The sequence below is a fragment of the Salmo salar genome, unplaced genomic scaffold (assembly GCF_905237065.1).
Source record: "Salmo salar unplaced genomic scaffold, Ssal_v3.1, whole genome shotgun sequence".
NCBI classification, from domain to species: Eukaryota; Metazoa; Chordata; class Actinopteri; order Salmoniformes; family Salmonidae; genus Salmo; species Salmo salar.
This window is the reverse complement of record NW_025548465.1, coordinates 10001-29155: the sequence shown is the minus strand read 5'-3', so window position 1 is coordinate 29155 and position 19155 is coordinate 10001. Positions and strand designations below refer to the sequence as shown.

At 44.8% G+C, this 19155-nt stretch overlaps 1 protein-coding gene across 1 annotated transcript in view; it reads right to left on the bottom strand.

The window, feature by feature from the left end:
* LOC106592957 (transmembrane protein 144) overlaps positions 1 to 19155 on the bottom strand; it is a 23966-nt gene continuing 4811 nt past the window's right edge. Inside the window, exons 8-12 of the mRNA XM_045712401.1 lie at positions 17310 to 17428; positions 16046 to 16165; positions 6055 to 6152; positions 3658 to 3711; positions 1 to 587 (exon numbers count right to left, since the gene is read on the bottom strand). Coding sequence (XP_045568357.1) covers positions 504 to 587; positions 3658 to 3711; positions 6055 to 6152; positions 16046 to 16165; positions 17310 to 17428 — 475 coding nt within the window. The 3' untranslated portion in view covers positions 1 to 503. The remainder of the gene's footprint in view (positions 588 to 3657; positions 3712 to 6054; positions 6153 to 16045; positions 16166 to 17309; positions 17429 to 19155) is intronic.

Here is a 19155-nt window from a genome sequence, read left to right as displayed (position 1 = left end):
CACCTTGGAGAAGCTGTGTGTTACACCTTGGAGAAGCTGTGTGTTACACCTTAGAGAAGCTGTGTGTTATACCTTGGAGAAGCTGTGTGTTACACCTTAGAGAAGCTGTGTGTTACACCTTAGAGAAGCTGTGTGTTACACCTTAGAGAAGCTGTGTGTTACACCTTAGAGAAGCTGTGTGTTACACCTTAGAGAAGCTGTGTGTTACACCTTAGAGAAGCTGTGTGTTACACCTTAGAGAAGCTGTGTGTTACACCTTAGAGAAGCTGTGTGTTACACCTTAGAGAAGCTGTGTGTTACACCTTAGAGAAGCTGTGTGTTACACCTTGGAGAAGCTGTGTGTTACACCTTGGAGAAGCTGTGTGTTACACCTTAGAGAAGCTGTGTGTTACACCTTGGAGAAGCTGTGTGTTACACCTTGGAGAAGCTGTGTGTTACACCTTGGAGAAGCTGTGTGTTACACCTTAGAGAAGCTGTGTGTTACACCTTGGAGAAGCTGTGTGTTACACCTTGGAGAAGGCTGTCAGCAGGGCTCCGGCTAGAACCAATGAGAACGCCACGCCCAGGATGAGGAAGTTACACCAACCCTGAGGAGGAGGAGACGAGAGGTCATTTAACCAATAAGCCCTGACCCTGAGGAGGAGGAGAAGAGAGGTCATTTAACCAATAAGCCCTGACCCTGAGGAGGAGGAGAAGAGAGGTCATTTAACCAATAAGCCCTGACCCTGAGGAGGAGAGAGGTCATTTAACCAATAAGCCCTGACCCTGAGGAGAAGAGAGGTCATTTAACCAATAAGCCCTGACCCTGAGGAGGAGAGAGGTCATTTAACCAATAAGCCCTGACCCTGAGGAGGAGGAGACGAGAGGTCATTTAACCAATAAGCCCTGACCCTGAGGAGGAGAAGAGAGGTCATTTAACCAATAAGCCCTGACCCTGAGGAGGAGAAGAGAGGTCATTTAACCAATAAGCCCTGACCCTGAGGAGGAGAAGAGAGGTCATTTAACCAATAAGCCCTGACCCTGAGGAGGAGAAGAGAGGTCATTTAACCAATAAGCCCTGACCCTGAGGAGAAGAGAGGTCATTTAACCAATAAGCCCTGACCCTGAGGAGGAGAGAGGTCATTTAACCAATAAGCCCTGACCCTGAGGAGGAGAAGAGAGGTCATTTAACCAATAAGCCCTGACCCTGAGGAGGAGAAGAGAGGTCATTTAACCAATAAGCCCTGACCCTGAGGAGGAGAAGAGAGGTCATTTAACCAATAAGCCCTGACCCTGAGGAGGAGAAGAGAGGTCATTTAACCAATAAGCCCTGACCCTGAGGAGAAGAAGAGAGGTCATTTAACCAATAAGCCCTGACCCTGAGGAGGAGAAGAGAGGTCATTTAACCAATAAGCCCTGACCCTGAGGAGGAGAAGAGAGGTCATTTAACCAATAAGCCCTGACCCTGAGGAGGAGAAGAGAGGTCATTTAACCAATAAGCCCTGACCCTGAGGAGGAGAAGAGAGATCATTTAACCATGAAGTTTCTCCTTCTGCCAAAATGTTGCCGTCGTGATGAAAGAGGCGCTACGCTTTCAAATCGTCCCACGTTTCTCGTTTGACCAGCTGTTTTTCAGCAACTGGTATTGTTGAATTCGGTTGTCCTATTAATGTATTTACTAGCAACAAACTAGCCTAGTGTTTGGTATGCGATCTCATCTGTCATGAACAGGGTCCTGACGAGAGAAACTTTTCTACGGCGAAATCACGCCTCGTCAGGTCATTTTTATCGGTTTTATTTGCACCCAAGATAACAGGTGATAGATAATAAGTGTTGTTGGATATCCAAGGACTTAATGAAAACCTCACCAAAAAAACACTACACAAAAAGTACAAAAAATGTTTTGTTAAACTGGATATACCCCAGTGAATGTCGCTACGGAACAGCCTAACCAAACGCAGCTAGCTACTTCACTGTTATTCTGGCAGCGCTGTTTGGACGTGACTGTTAGCCGTAGTTGGCTAGCTACTTCACTGTTATTCTGGCAGCGCTGTTTGGACGTGACTGTTAGCCGTAGTTGGCTAGCTGCTTCACTGTTATTCTGGCAGCGCTGTTTGGACGTGACTGTTAGCCGTAGTTGGCTAGCTGCGTTTTGAGTCGTTGGCTAGCTACTTCACTGTTATTCTGGCAGCGCTGTTTGGACGTGACTGTTAGCCGTAGTTGGCTAGCTGCTTCACTGTTATTCTGGCAGCGCTGTTGGACGTGACTGTTAGCCGTAGTTGGCTAGCTACTTTGCTGTTGGACGTGACTGTTAGCCATAGTTGGCTAGCTACTTCACTGTTATTCTGGCAGCGCTGTTTGGACGTGACTGTTAGCCGTAGTTGGCTAGCTGCTTCACTGTTATTCTGGCAGCGCTGTTTGGACGTGACTGTTAGCCGTAGTTGGCTAGCTGCTTCACTGTTATTCTGGCAGCGCTGTTTGGACGTGACTGTTAGCCGTAGTTGGCTAGCTGCAGCGCTGTTTGGACGTGACTGTTAGCCGTAGTTGGCTAGCTACTTCACTGTTATTCTGGCAGCGCTGTTTGGACGTGACTGTTAGCCGTAGTTGGCTAGCTACTTCACTGTTATTCTGGCAGCGCTGTTGGACGTGACTGTTAGCCGTAGTTGGCTAGCTACTTCACTTGCTCGCAGCGCTGTTTGGACGTGACTGTTAGCCGTAGTTGGCTAGCTGCTTCACTGTTATTCTGGCAGCGCTGTTGGACGTGACTGTTAGCCGTAGTTGGCTAGCTACTTTGCTGTTATTCTGGCAGCGCTGTTGGACGTGACTGTTAGCCGTAGTTGGCTAGCTACTTCACTGTTATTCTGGTAGCGCTGTTTGGACGTGACTGTTAGCCGTAATTGGCTAGCTACTTTGCTGTTGGACGTGACTGTTAGCCGTAGTTGGCTAGCTACTTCACTGTTATTCTGGCAGCGCTGTTTGGACGTGACTGTTAGCCGTAGTTGGCTAGCTACTTTGCTGTTTTGGCTGTTGGGCGTGACTTGTTGGAACCGTAGTTGGCTAGCTACTTTCTGTCACTGTTATTCTGGCAGCGCTGTTTGGACGTGACTGTTAGCCGTAGTTGGCTAGCTACTTTGCTGTTGGACGTGACTGTTAGCCGTAGTTGGCTAGCTACTTTGCTGTTATTCTGGCAGCGCTGTTGGACGTGACTGTTAGCCGTAGTTGGCTAGCTGCAGCGCTGTTGGACGTGACTGTTAGCCGTAGTTGGCTAGCTACTTCACTGTTATTCTGGCAGCGCTGTTTGGACGTGACTGTTAGCCGTAGTTGGCTAGCTGCAGCGCTGTTTGGACGTGACTGTTAGCCGTAGTTGGCTAGCTACTTCACTGTTATTCTGGCAGCGCTGTTTGGACGTGACTGTTAGCCGTAGTTGGCTAGCTACTTTGCTGTTATTCTGGCAGCGCTGTTGGACGTGATTCTTCAAATAGCCCCTCTTTGCCTTGATGACAGCTTTGCACACTCTTGGCATTCTCTCAACCAGCTTCATGAGTTAGTCACCTGGAATGCATTTCAATTAACAGGTGCTTCCTTCTTAATCCATTTGAGATATTTGTAACTCACAAGTGAAAAAGGTTAACATAAGTTTGCTTTGGTAATATATTTTTGAATAGAATGGTTACCTACCTTAACCTCCTTAAAGACCACCACTCCCCAAAGAGCTGCAATGAGACCAGGACCCTGCACACAGAGAAACACTTAACACAGTAGCATCACCACAGCAGCACCGCCGTAGCATCGCCACAGCACCGCCGCCGTAGCATCGCCACAGCACCGCCGCCGTAGCATCGCCACAGCACCGCCGCCGTAGCATCGCCACAGCACCGCCGCCGTAGCATCGCCACAGCACCGCCGCCGTAGCATCGCCACAGCACCGCCGCCGTAGCATCAACACAGCAGCACCGCCGTAGCATCAACGCAGCACTGCCGTAGCATCAACACAGCACCGCCGTAGCATCAACACAGCACCGCCGTAGCATCAACACAGCACCGCCGTAGCATCAACACAGCAGCACTGCCGTAGCATCAACACAGCACCGCCGTAGCATCAACACAGCACCGCCGTAGCATCAACACAGCAGCACTGCCGTAGCATCAACACAGCACCGCCGTAGCATCAACACAGCACTGCCGTAGCATCAACACAGCACCGCCGTAGCATCAACATAGTACTGTAGTATTATTAAGGTACTACCGCTGTTATAGTAATATAGTACTGCTGTTAACTGACTTGCCTAGTTAAATAAAGATTAAATAAAAATATCATCAACATGGTACTGCTGTAGTATTAATATAGTACCGCTGTAGTATTAATATAGTACCGCTGTAGCACCAACACAGCACTGTAGTATTATTAAGGTACTACCGTTGTTATAGTAATATGGTACTGCTGTAGTATTAATATATTACTGCTATAGTATTAATATAGCACTGCTGTAGTATTACTGCTATAGTATTAATATAGCACTGCTGTAGTATTAATATAGTACTGCTGTAGTATTAATATAGCACTGCTATAGTATTAATATGGCACTGCCGTAGTATTCTGCTATAGTATTAATATAGCACTGCCGTAGTATTAATATAGCACTGCTGTAGTATTAATATATACTGCTATAGTATTAATATAGCACCGCTGTAACTGTAGTATTATTAGTACTACCGCTGTTATAGTAATATAGCACTGCTGTAGTATTAATATATTACTGCTATAGTATTAATATAGCACTGCCGTAGTATTCCTGCTATAGTATTAATATAGCACTGCCGTAGTATTAATATGGTACTGCTGTAGTATTAATATATTACCACTATAGCATTAAACAGCACTGCTGTAGTATCCGCTATAGCATTAAAACAGCACTGCTGTAGTATTAATATAGCACTGCTGTAGTATTAATATGGTACTGCTGTAGTATTAATATATTACTGCTATAGTATTAATATAGCACTGCCGTAGTATTCCTGCTATAGTATTAATATAGCACTGCTGTAGTATTAATATATTACTGCTGTAGTATTAATATAGCACTGCTGTAGTATTAATATATTACTGCTATAGTATTAATATAGCACTGCCGTAGTATTCCTGCTATAGTATTAATATAGCACTGCCGTAGTATTAATATAGTACTGCTGTAGTATTAATATAGTACCGCTATAGCATTAAAACAGTACCGCTGTAGCATTAAAACAGTACTGCTGTAGTATTAATATAGTACTGCTGTAGTATTAATATAGTACTGCTGTAGTATTAATATAGTACTGCTGTAGTATTAATATAGTGCCGCCATAGTATTAATATAGTGCTGCCATAGTATTAATATAGTACTACCGCAGCAGTATTAATATAGTACCGCTGTAGTATTAACATAGTACCGCTGTAGCATTAACATAGTACTGCTGTAGTATTCATATAGCACTGCTGTAGTATTAATATAGTACTGCTGTAGTATTAACATAGTACTGCTGTAGTATTAATATAGTACCGCTGTAGTATTAACATAGTACTGCTGTAGTATTCATATAGCACAGCTGTAGTATTAACATAGTACTGCTGTAGTATTAATATAGTACTGCTGTAGTATTAATATAGTACTGCTGTAGTATTAACATAGTACTGCTGTAGTATTAATATAGTACTGCTGTAGTATTAATATAGTACTGCTGTATATAGTACTGCTGTAGTATTCATATAGCACTGCTGTAGTATTAACATAGTACTGCTGTAGTATTAATATAGTACTGCTGTATATAGTACTGATGTAGTATTAATATAGTACTGCTGTAGTATTAACATAGTACTGCTGTAGTATTCATATAGTACTGCTGTAGTATTAACATAGTACTGCTGTAGTATTAATATAGTACTGCTGTAGTATTAACATAGTACTGCTGTAGTATTCATATAGTACTGCTGTAGTATTAATATAGCACTGCTGTAGTATTAACATAGCACTGCTGTAGTACTAATATAGCACTGCTGTAGTATTAACATAGTACTGCTGTAGTATTAATACTCACCGTGGTTATTATGGGGAAACTGACCACAGCACTCAGGTAGGTGTTGGCCAGAAACCAGCAGCAGGTAGCAATACCCCACATCACCCCAGAGACAAAACCTGGACAAAAATACACAGAGAGTAAATAACCCTACAATCTGACCAGGTAGTATAACTCTCTAGGTGTGTATACCAGGTAGTATAACTCTCTAGGTGTGTGTACCAGGTAGTATAACTCTCTAGGTGTGTCTAGGTGTGTATACCAGGTAGTATAACTCTCTAGGTGTGTGTACCAGGTAGTATAACTCTCTAGGTGTGTGTGTGTGTGTATACCAGGTAGTATAACTCTCTAGGTGTGTATACCAGGTAGTATAACTCTCTAGGTGTGTATACCAGGTAGTATAACTCTCTAGGTGTGTGTACCAGGTAGTATAACTCTCTAGGTGTGTATACCAGGTAGTATAACTCTCTAGGTGTGTATACCAGGTAGTATAACTCTCTAGGTGTGTGTACCAGGTAGTATAACTCTCTAGGTGTGTATACCAGGTAGTATAACTCTAGGGTAGACTCTAGGTGTGTGTACCAGGTAGTATAACTCTCTAGGTGTGTATACCAGGTAGTATAACTCTCTAGGTGTGTATACCAGGTAGTATAACTCTCTAGGTGTGTATACCAGGTAGTATAACTCTAGGGTAGACTCTAGGTGTGTGTACCAGGTAGTATAACTCTCTAGGTGTGTGTGTACCAGGTAGTATAACTCTCTAGGTGTGTATACCAGGTAGTATAACTCTCTAGGTGTGTATACCAGGTAGTATAACTCTCTAGGTGTGTATACCAGGTAGTATAACTCTAAGGTAGACTCTAGGTGTGTATACCAGGTAGTATAACTCTCTAGGTGTGTGTGTACCAGGTAGTATAACTCTCTAGGTGTGTATACCAGGTAGTATAACTCTCTAGGTATGTATACCAGGTAGTATAACTCTCTAGGTGTGTCTAGGTGTGTGTACCAGGTAGTATAACTCTCTAGGTGTGTGTACCAGGTAGTATAACTCTCTAGGTGTGTGTACCAGGTAGTATAACTCTCTAGGTGTGTATACCAGGTAGTATAACTCTCTAGGTGTGTGTACCAGGTAGTATAACTCTCTAGGTGTGTATACCAGGTAGTATAACTCTCTAGGTGTGTATACCAGGTAGTATAACTCTCTAGGTGTGTATACCAGGTAGTATAACTCTAGGGTAGACTCTAGGTGTGTGTACCAGGTAGTATAACTCTCTAGGTGTGTGTGTACCAGGTAGTATAACTCTCTAGGTGTGTATACCAGGTAGTATAACTCTCTAGGTGTGTATACCAGGTAGTATAACTCTCTAGGTATGTATACCAGGTAGTATAACTCTCTAGGTGTGTATACCAGGTAGTATAACTCTCTAGGTGATTGTACCAGGTAGTATAACTCTCTAGGTGTGTGTACCAGGTAGTATAACTCTCTAGGTGTGTATACCAGGTAGTATAACTCTCTAGGTGTGTATACCAGGTAGTATAACTCTCTAGGTGTGTATACCAGGTAGTATAACTCTAAGGTAGACTCTAGCTGTGTATACCAGGTAGTATAACTCTCTAGGTGTGTATACCAGGTAGTATAACTCTCTAGGTGTGTATACCAGGTAGTATAACTCTCTAGGTGTGTGTGTGTGTGTGTATACCAGGTAGTATAACTCTCTAGGTGTGTATACCAGGTAGTATATTTCTCTAGGTGTGTCTAGGTGTGTGTACCAGGTAGTATAACTCTCTAGGTGTGTATACCAGGTAGTATAACTCTCCAGGTGTGTGTACCAGGTAGTATAACTCTCCAGGTGTGTATACCAGGTAGTATAACTCTCTAGGTGTGTATACCAGGTAGTATATTTCTCTAGGTGTGTCTAGGTGTGTGTACCAGGTAGTATAACTCTCCAGGTGTGTGTACCAGGTAGTATAACTCTCCAGGTGTGTGTACCAGGTAGTATAACTCTCCAGGTGTGTATACCAGGTAGTATAACTCTCTAGGTGTGTGTACCAGGTAGTATAACTCTCTAGGTGTGTGTGCGTATACCAGGTAGTATTACTCTCTAGGTGTGTATACCAGGTAGTATAACTCTCTAGGTGTGTATACCAGGTAGTATAACTCTCTAGGTGTGTGTACCAGGTAGTATAACTCTCTAGGTGTGTATACCAGGTAGTATATTTCTCTAGGTGTGTCTAGGTGTGTGTACCAGGTAGTATAACTCTCCAGGTGTGTGTACCAGGTAGTATAACTCTCCAGGTGTGTATACCAGGTAGTATAACTCTCTAGGTGTGTATACCAGGTAGTATAACTCTCTAGGTGTGTATACCAGGTAGTATAACTCTCTAGGTGTGTATACCAGGTAGTATAACTCTCTAGGTGTGTATACCAGGTAGTATTGCTCTAGGGTAGACTCTAGGTGTGTATACCAGGTAGTATAACTCTCAAGGTGTGTGTACCAGGTAGTATAACTCTCTAGGTGTGTATACCAGGTAGTATAACTCTCTAGGTGTGTATACCAGGTAGTATAACTCTCTAGGTGTGTATACCAGGTAGTATTACTCTCTAGGTGTGTGTACCAGGTAGTATTACTCTCTAGGTGTGTGTGCGTATACCAGGTAGTATTACTCTCTAGGTGTGTATACCAGGTAGTATAACTCTCTAGGTGTGTATACCAGGTAGTATAACTCTCTAGGTGTGTATACCAGGTAGTATTGCTCTAGGGTAGACTCTAGGTGTGTGTACCAGGTAGTAAAACTCTCTAGGTGTGTATACCAGGTAGTATAACTCTCTAGGTGTGTGTACCAGGTAGTATAACTCTCTAGGTGTGTGTACCAGGTAGTATAACTCTCTAGGTGTGTATACCAGGTAGTATAACTCTCTAGGTGTGTATACCAGGTAGTATTGCTCTCTAGGTGTGTATACCAGGTATTATTGCTCTCTAGGTGTGTATACCAGGTAGTATAACTCTCTAGGTGTGTATACCAGGTAGTATAACTCTCTAGGTGTGTATACCAGGTAGTATAACTCTCTAGGTGTGTGTGAGTGTACGTATACCAGGTAGTATAACTCTAGGGTAGACTCTAGGTGTGTATACCAGGTAGTATAACTCTCTAGGTGTGTCTAGGTGTGTGTACCAGGTAGTATAACTCTCCAGGTGTGTGTACCAGGTAGTATAACTCTCTAGGTGTGTATACCAGGTAGTATAACTCTCTAGGTGTGTATACCAGGTAGTATAACTCTCTAGGTGTGTGTACCAGGTAGTATAACTCTCTAGGTGTGTGTACCAGGTAGTATAACTCTCTAGGTGTGTGTACCAGGTAGTATAACTCTCTAGGTGTGTATACCAGGTAGTATAACTCTCTAGGTGTGTATACCAGGTAGTATAACTCTCTAGGTGTGTCTAGGTGTGTGTACCAGGTAGTATAACTTTCCAGGTGTGTGTACCAGGTAGTATAACTCTCTAGGTGTGTGTGTGTGTACGTATACCAGGTAGTATAACTCTAGGGTAGACTCTAGGTGTGTATACCAGGTAGTATAACTCTCTAGGTGTGTATACCAGGTAGTATAACTCTCTAGGTGTGTATACCAGGTAGTATAACTCTCTAGGTGTGTCTAGGTGTGTGTACCAGGTAGTATAACTCTCCAGGTGTGTGTACCAGGTAGTATAACTCTCTAGGTGTGTGTACCAGGTAGTATAACTCTCTAGGTGTGTGTACCAGGTAGTATAACTCTCTAGGTGTGTATACCAGGTAGTATAACTCTCTAGGTGTGTATACCAGGTAGTATAACTCTCTAGGTGTGTCTAGGTGTGTGTACCAGGTAGTATAACTCTCCAGGTGTGTGTACCAGGTAGTATAACTCTCTAGGTGTGTGTACCAGGTAGTATAACTCTCTAGGTGTGTGTACCAGGTAGTATAACTCTCTAGGTGTGTGTACCAGGTAGTATAACTCTCTAGGTGTGTATACCAGGTAGTATAACTCTCTAGGTGTGTATACCAGGTAGTATAACTCTCTAGGTGTGTATACCAGGTAGTATAACTCTCTAGGTGTGTGTACCAGGTAGTATAACTCTCTAGGTGTGTGTACCAGGTAGTATAACTCTCTAGGTGTGTATACCAGGTAGTATAACTCTCTAGGTGTGTGTACCAGGTAGTATAACTCTCTAGGTGTGTGTACCAGGTAGTATAACTCTCTAGGTGTGTGTACCAGGTAGTATAACTCTCTAGGTGTGTGTACCAGGTAGTATAACTCTCTAGGTGTGTATACCAGGTAGTATAACTCTCTAGGTGTGTATACCAGGTAGTATTGCTCTAGGGTAGACTCTAGGTGTGTATACCAGGTAGTATAACTCTCTAGGTGTGTGTACCAGGTAGTATAACTCTCTAGGTGTGTGTGTACCAGGTAGTATAACTCTCTAGGTGTGTATACCAGGTAGTATAACTCTCTAGGTATGTATACCAGGTAGTATAACTCTCTAGGTGTGTATACCAGGTAGTATAACTCTCTAGGTGTGTATACCAGGTAGTATAACTCTCTAGGTGTGTATACCAGGTAGTATAACTCTCTAGGTGTGTATACCAGGTAGTATAACTCTCTAGGTGTGTGTACCAGGTAGTATAACTCTCTAGGTGTGTATACCAGGTAGTATAACTCTCTAGGTGTGTATACCAGGTAGTATAACTCTCTAGGTGTGTATACCAGGTAGTATTGCTCTAGGGTAGACTCTAGGTGTGTATACCAGGTAGTATAACTCTCTAGGTGTGTATACCAGGTAGTATAACTCTCTAGGTGTGTATACCAGGTAGTATAACTCTCTAGGTGTGTATACCAGGTAGTATAACTCTCTAGGTGTGTCTAGGTGTGTGTACCAGGTAGTATAACTCTCTAGGTGTGTATACCAGGTAGTATAACTCTCTAGGTGTGTGTACCAGGTAGTATAACTCTCTAGGTGTGTATACCAGGTAGTATAACTCTCTAGGTGTGTATACCAGGTAGTATAACTCTCTAGGTGTGTATACCAGGTAGTATAACTCTCTAGGTGTGTCTAGGTGTGTGTACCAGGTAGTATAACTCTCCAGGTGTGTGTACCAGGTAGTATAACTCTCTAGGTGTGTGTGTGTGTACGTATACCAGGTAGTATAACTCTAGGGTAGACTCTAGGTGTGTATACCAGGTAGTATAACTCTCTAGGTGTGTATACCAGGTAGTATAACTCTCTAGGTGTGTATACCAGGTAGTATAACTCTCTAGGTGTGTCTAGGTGTGTGTACCAGGTAGTATAACTCTCCAGGTGTGTGTACCAGGTAGTATAACTCTCTAGGTGTGTGTACCAGGTAGTATAACTCTCTAGGTGTGTGTACCAGGTAGTATAACTCTCTAGGTGTGTATACCAGGTAGTATAACTCTCTAGGTGTGTATACCAGGTAGTATAACTCTCTAGGTGTGTCTAGGTGTGTGTACCAGGTAGTATACATCTCCAGGTGTGTGTACCAGGTAGTATAACTCTCTAGGTGTGTGTACCAGGTAGTATAACTCTCTAGGTGTGTATACCAGGTAGTATAACTCTCTAGGTGTGTGTACCAGGTAGTATAACTCTCTAGGTGTGTGTACCAGGTAGTATAACTCTCTAGGTGTGTATACCAGGTAGTATAACTCTCTAGGTGTGTATACCAGGTAGTATAACTCTAGGTTAGACTCTAGGTGTGTATACCAGGTAGTATAACTCTCTAGGTGTGTGTGTACCAGGTAGTATAACTCTCTAGGTGTGTATACCAGGTAGTATAAATCTCTAGGTGTGTATACCAGGTAGTATAACTCTCTAGGTGTGTCTAGGTGTGTGTACCAGGTAGTATAACTCTCTAGGTGTGTGTACCAGGTAGTATAACTCTCTAGGTGTGTGTGTGTGTGTGTGTATACCAGGTAGTATAACTCTCTAGGTGTGTGTGTACCAGGTAGTATAACTCTCTAGGTGTGTATACCAGGTAGTATAACTCTCTAGGTGTGTATACCAGGTAGTATAACTCTCTAGGAGTGTATACCAGGTAGTATAACTCTCTAGGTGTGTGTGTACCAGGTAGTATAACTCTCTAGGTGTGTGTACCAGGTAGTATAACTCTCTAGGTGTGTATACCAGGTAGTATAACTCTCTAGGTGTGTCTAGGTGTGTATACCAGGTAGTATAACTCTCTAGGTGTGTATACCAGGTAGTATAACTCTCTAGGTGTGTATACCAGGTAGTATAACTCTCTAGGTGTGTATACCAGGTAGTATAACTCTCTAGGTGTGTATACCAGGTAGTATAACTCAAGGTGTGTGTACCAGGTAGTATAACTCTCTAGGTGTGTGTGTACCAGGTAGTATAACTCTCTAGGTGTGTATACCAGGTAGTATAACTCTCTAGGTGTGTATACCAGGTAGTATAACTCTCTAGGTGTGTATACCAGGTAGTATAACTCTCTAGGTGTGTCTAGGTGTGTGTACCAGGTAGTATAACTCTCCAGGTGTGTGTACCAGGTAGTATAACTCTCTAGGTGTGTGTGTGTGTACGTATACCAGGTAGTATAACTCTAGGGTAGACTCTAGGTGTGTATACCAGGTAGTATAACTCTCTAGGTGTGTATACCAGGTAGTATAACTCTCTAGGTGTGTATACCAGGTAGTATAACTCTCTAGGTGTGTGTACCAGGTAGTATAACTCTCTAGGTGTGTATACCAGGTAGTATAACTCTCTAGGTGTGTGTGTGTGCGTATACCAGGTAGTATTACTCTCTAGGTGTGTATACCAGGTAGTATAACTCTCTAGGTGTGTATACCAGGTAGTATTGCTCTAGGGTAGACTCTAGGTGTGTATACCAGGTAGTATAACTCTCTAGGTGTGTATACCAGGTAGTATAACTCTCTAGGTGTGTGTACCAGGTAGTATAACTCTCAAGGTGTGTGTACCAGGAAGTATAACTCTCAAGGTGTGTGTACCAGGTAGTATAACTCTCTAGGTGTGTGTACCAGGTAGTATAACTCTCTAGGTGTGTGTACCAGGTAGTATAACTCTCTAGGTGTGTATACCAGGTAGTATAACTCTCTAGGTGTGTATACCAGGTAGTATTGCTCTCTAGGTGTGTATACCAGGTAGTATTGCTCTCTAGGTGTGTATACCAGGTAGTATAACTCTCTAGGTGTGTGTGTGTACGTATACCAGGTAGTATAACTCTAGGGTAGACTCTAGGTGTGTATACCAGGTAGTATAACTCTCTAGGTGTGTATACCAGGTAGTATAACTCTCTAGGTGTGTCTAGGTGTGTGTACCAGGTAGTATAACTCTCCAGGTGTGTGTACCAGGTAGTATAACTCTCTAGGTGTGTATACCAGGTAGTATAACTCTCTAGGTGTGTGTACCAGGTAGTATAACTCTCCAGGTGTGTGTACCAGGTAGTATAACTCTCTAGGTGTGTATACCAGGTAGTATAACTCTCTAGGTGTGTATACCAGGTAGTATTGCTCTAGGGTAGACTCTAGGTGTGTATACCAGGTAGTATAACTCTCTAGGTGTGTATACCAGGTAGTATAACTCTCTGGGTGTGTGTACCAGGTAGTATAACTCTCAAGGTGTGTGTACCAGGAAGTATAACTCTCAAGGTGTGTGTACCAGGTAGTATAACTCTCTAGGTGTGTGTACCAGGTAGTATAACTCTCTAGGTGTGTGTACCAGGTAGTATAACTCTCTAGGTGTGTATACCAGGTAGTATAACTCTCTAGGTGTGTATACCAGGTAGTATAACTCTCTAGGTGTGTATACCAGGTAGTATAACTCTCTAGGTGTGTATACCAGGTAGTATAACTCTCTAGGTGTGTGTACCAGGTAGTATTGCTCTCTAGGTGTGTATACCAGGTAGTATTGCTCTCTAGGTGTGTATACCAGGTAGTATAACTCTCTAGGTGTGTGTGTGTACGTATACCAGGTAGTATAACTCTAGGGTAGACTCTAGGTGTGTATACCAGGTAGTATAACTCTCTAGGTGTGTATACCAGGTAGTATAACTCTCTAGGTGTGTATACCAGGTAGTATAACTCTCTAGGTGTGTATACCAGGTAGTATAACTCTCTAGGTGTGTCTAGGTGTGTGTACCAGGTAGTATAACTCTCCAGGTGTGTGTACCAGGTAGTATAACTCTCTAGGTGTGTATACCAGGTAGTATAACTCTCTAGGTGTGTGTACCAGGTAGTATAACTCTCTAGGTGTGTGTACCAGGTAGTATAACTCTCTAGGTGTGTATACCAGGTAGTATAACTCTCTAGGTGTGTCTATGTGTGTGTACCAGGTAGTATAACTCTCTAGGTGTGTATACCAGGTAGTATAACTCTCTAGGTGTGTGTACCAGGTAGTATAACTCTCTAGGTGTGTGTACCAGGTAGTATAACTCTCTAGGTGTGTGTACCAGGTAGTATTGCTCTAGGGTAGACTCTAGGTGTGTGTACCAGGTAGTATTGCTCTAGGGTAGACTCTAGGTGTGTATACCAGGTAGTATAACTCTCTAGGTGTGTGTACCAGGTAGTATTGCTCTAGGGTGGACTCTAGGTGTGTATACCAGGTAGTATTGCTCTAGGGTAGACTCTAGGTGTGTGTACCAGGTAGTATTGCTCTAGGGTAGACTCTAGGTGTGTGTACCAGGTAGTATTGCTCTAGGGTAGACTCTAGGTGTGTATACCAGGTAGTATTGCTCTAGGGTAGACTCTAGGTGTGTGTACCAGGTAGTATTGCTCTAGGGTAGACTCTAGGTGTGTGTACCAGGTAGTATTGCTCTAGGGTAGACTCTAGGTGTGTGTACCAGGTAGTATTGCTCTAGGGTAGACTCTAGGTGTGTGTACCAGGTAGTATTGCTCTAGGGTAGACTCTAGGTGTGTGTACCAGGTAGTATAACTCTCTAGGTGTGTATACCAGGTAGTATAACTCTCTAGGTGTGTGTACCAGGTAGTATTGCTCTAGGGTAGACTCTAGGTGTGTGTACCAGGTAGAATAACTCTCTAGGTGTGTGTACCAGGTAGTATTGCTCTAGGGTAGACTCTAGGTGTGTATACCAGGTAGTATAACTCTCTAGGTGTGTATAGCAGGTAGTATTGCTCTAGGGTAGACTCTAGGTGTGTATACCAGGTAGTATTGCTCTAGGGTAGACTCTAGGTGTGTGTACCAGGTAGTATTGCTCTAGGGTAGACTCTAGGTGTGTGTACCAGGTAGTATTGCTCTAGGGTAGACTCTAGGTGTGTGTACCAGGTAGTATTGCTCTAGGGTAGACTCTAGGTGTGTGTACCAGGTAGTATTGCTCTAGGGTAGACTCTAGGTGTGTGTACCAGGTAGTATTGCTCTAGGGTAGACTCTAGGTGTGTGTACCAGGTAGTATAACTCTCTAGGTGTGTATACCAGGTAGTATTGCTCTAGGGTAGACTCTAGGTGTGTATACCAGGTAGTATTGCTCTAGGGTAGACTCTAGGTGTGTGTACCAGGTAGTATTGCTCTAGGGTAGACTCTAGGTGTGTGTACCAGGTAGTATTGCTCTAGGGTAGACTCTAGGTGTGTGTACCAGGTAGTATTGCTCTAGGGTAGACTCTAGGTGTGTGTACCAGGTAGTATTGCTCTAGGGTAGACTCTAGGTGTGTGTACCAGGTAGTATTGCTCTAGGGTAGACTCTAGGTGTGTGTACCAGGTAGTATTGCTCTAGGGTAGACTCTAGGTGTGTATACCAGGTAGTATTGCTCTAGGGTAGACTCTAGGTGTGTATACCAGGTAGTATTGCTCTAGGGTAGACTCTAGGTGTGTATACCAGGTAGTATTGCTCTAGGGTAGACTCTAGGTGTGTGTACCAGGTAGTATTGCTCTAGGGTAGACTCTAGGTGTGTGTACCAGGTAGTATTGCTCTAGGGTAGACTCTAGGTGTGTGTACCAGGTAGTATTGCTCTAGGGTAGACTCTAGGTGTGTATACCAGGTAGTATTGCTCTAGGGTAGACTCTAGGTCTGTTCTTCATGGCAGCGCAGTAGATCAGGAAGTAGACAGTACTGGTCAGGAATATCCCACTGAACTGGGCAAACACATAGTCCAGATCTACACACACACACACACACACACACACACACAGAGGAAAGAAAATAGAGATCACAGCGTATCCCTGCCACTATGGTGGCACCATAGAGATGGATAGAGATCACAGCGTATCCCTGCCATTATGGAGGCACCATAGAGATGGATAGAGATCACAGCGTATCCCTGCCATTATGGTGGCACCATAGAGATGGATAGAGATCACAGCGTATCCCTGCCATTATGGTGGCACCATAGAGATGGATAGAGATCACAGCGTATCCCTGCCATTATGGTGGCACCATAGAGATGGATAGAGATCACAGCGTAACCCTGCCATTATGGTGGCACCATAGAGATGGATAGAGATCACAGCGTAACCCTGCCATTATGGAGGCACCATAGAGATGGATAGAGATCACAGCGTATCCCTGCCATTATGGAGGCACCATAGAGATGGATAGAGATCACAGCGTAACCCTGCCATTATGGAGACACCATAGAGATGGATAGAGATCACAGCCATTATGGTGGCACCATAGAGATGGATAGAGATCACAGCCATTATGGTGGCACCATAGAGATGGATAGAGATCACAGCCATTATGGTGGCACCATAGAGATGGATAGAGATCACAGCCATTATGGTGGCACCATAGAGATGGATAGAGATCACAGCCATTATGGTGGCACCATAGAGATGGATAGAGATCCGGTGACGGTAATGAGGCTGTGTCGGTAATGCGGTCGGTGACGGTAATGAGGCTGTGATGGTAATGCGGCGGTGACGGTAATGCGGCGGTGACGGTAATGCGGAGGTGTCGGTAATGCGGCGGTGATGGTAATGCGGCGGTGACGGTAATGCGGCGGTGTCGGTAATGCGGCGGTGACGGTAATGCGGCGGTGACGGTAATGCGGAGGTGTCGGTAATGCGGCGGTGATGGTAATGCGGCGGTGACGGTAATGAGGCGGTGACGGTAATGAGGCTGTGTCGGTAATGCGGAGGTGTCGGTAATGCGGCGGTGACGGTAATGCGGAGGTGACGGTAATGCGGCGGTGACGGTAATGTGGAGGCGACGGTAATGAGGCGGTGTCGGTAATGTGGAGGTGTCGGTAATGACGGAGGTGATGGTAATGCGGCGGTGATGGTAATGCGGAGGTGACCTACCAAACTGGCTAGCCCCGGTGAAGCGGCTGTCATGATGTGCTGCATGGTTCTTAATGTAGAGAACTGGAACAAAAGAGGAACCATACAACAAACCCGCTGCCACAGCTAGGAGAGAACCACTGGGGGGGAGGGAGGGAGAGAGGGGGAGAGAGAGGGAGAGGGAGAGAGGGGAGAGGGGAGAGAGAGGAGAGAGAGAGAGGAGAGAGAGAGAGAGAGAGAGAGGAGAGAGGGGGAGAGGAGAGAGAGAGAGAGAGAGGAGAGAGGGGGAGAGAGGGGGAGAGAGAGAGAGAGAGAGAGGAGAGAGGGGGAGAGGAGAGAGAGAGGAGAGAGAGAGAGGAGAGAGAGAGAGAGGAGAGAGGAGAGAGGGGAGAGGGGGAGAGAGATTAGAAAACACAGCTGAGAAGTGAAAACAGCCTCCACTCTACTGGCATTAATACGGAGCTGCTGCTATAATAGCTATAACAGCAGAGCGCGTAGCAGAGCGCGTAGCAGAGGGCGTAGCAGAGAGCGTAGCAGAGGGCGTAGCAGAGGGCGTAGCAGAGCGCGTAGCAGAGGGCGTAGCAGAGCGCGTAGCAGAGGGCGTAGCAGAGGGCGTAGCAGAGCGCGTAGAGCGTGTAGTAGAGCGTGTAGTAGAGCGTGTAGTAGAGCGTGTAGTAGAGCGTGTAGAGGGTGTAGTAGAGCGTGTAGAGGGTGTAGTAGAGCGTGTAGTAGAGCGTGTAGTAGAGCGTGTAGTAGAGCGTGTAGTAGAGCGTGTAGTAGAGCGTGTAGTAGAGGGTGTAGTAGAGCGTGTAGTAGAGCGTGTAGTAGAGCGTGTAGTAGAGCGTGTAGAGCGTGTAGTAGAGGGTGTAGTAGAGCGTGTAGTAGAGCGTGTAGAGCGTGTAGTAGAGCGTGTAGTAGAGCGTGTAGTAGAGCGTGTAGTAGAGGGTGTAGTAGAGCGTGTAGAGCGTGTAGTAGAGCGTGTAGAGGGTGTAGTAGAGCGTGTAGAGGGTGTAGTAGAGCGTGTAGTAGAGGGTGTAGTAGAGGGTGTAGTAGAGCGTGTAGCAGAGCGTGTAGCAGAGCGTGTAGCAGAGCGTGTAGCAGAGCGCGTAGCAGAGGGCGTAGCAGAGCGCGTAGCAGAGGGTGTAGCAGAGGGTGTAGTAGAGCGTGTAGCAGAGCGCGTAGTAGAGGGCGTAGTAGAGCGTGTAGTAGAGCGTGTAGAGGGTGTAGTAGAGCGTGTAGTAGAGCGTGTAGTAGAGCGTGTAGCAGAGCGTGTAGTAGAGGGTGTAGTAGAGGGTGTAGTAGAGCGTGTAGTAGAGCGTGTAGTAGAGGGTGTAGTAGAGGGTGTAGTAGAGGGTGTAGCAGAGGGTGTAGCAGAGGGTGTAGAGCGTGTAGCAGAGCGTGTAGTAGAGGGTGTAGTAGAGCGTGTAGTAGAGGGTGTAGTAGAGGGTGTAGTAGAGGGTGTAGTAGAGGGTGTAGTAGAGGGTGTAGTAGAGGGTGTAGTAGAGGGTGTAGTAGAGCGTGTAGTAGAGGGTGTAGTAGAGCGTGTAGAGCGTGTAGTAGAGCGTGTAGAGCGTGTAGTAGAGCGTGTAGAGCGTGTAGTAGAGCGTGTAGTAGAGCGTGTAGTAGAGCGTGTAGTAGAGCGTGTAGTAGAGGGTGTAGTAGAGCGTGTAGTAGAGCGTGTAGTAGAGGGTGTAGTAGAGGGTGTAGTAGAGGGTGTAGTAGAGGGTGTAGTAGAGGGTGTAGTAGAGGGTGTAGTAGAGCGTGTAGAGGGTGTAGAGGGTGTAGTAGAGCGTGTAATAGAGGGTGTAGTAGAGGGTGTAGTAGAGCGTGTAGTAGAGGGTGTAGTAGAGGGTGTAGTAGAGGGTGT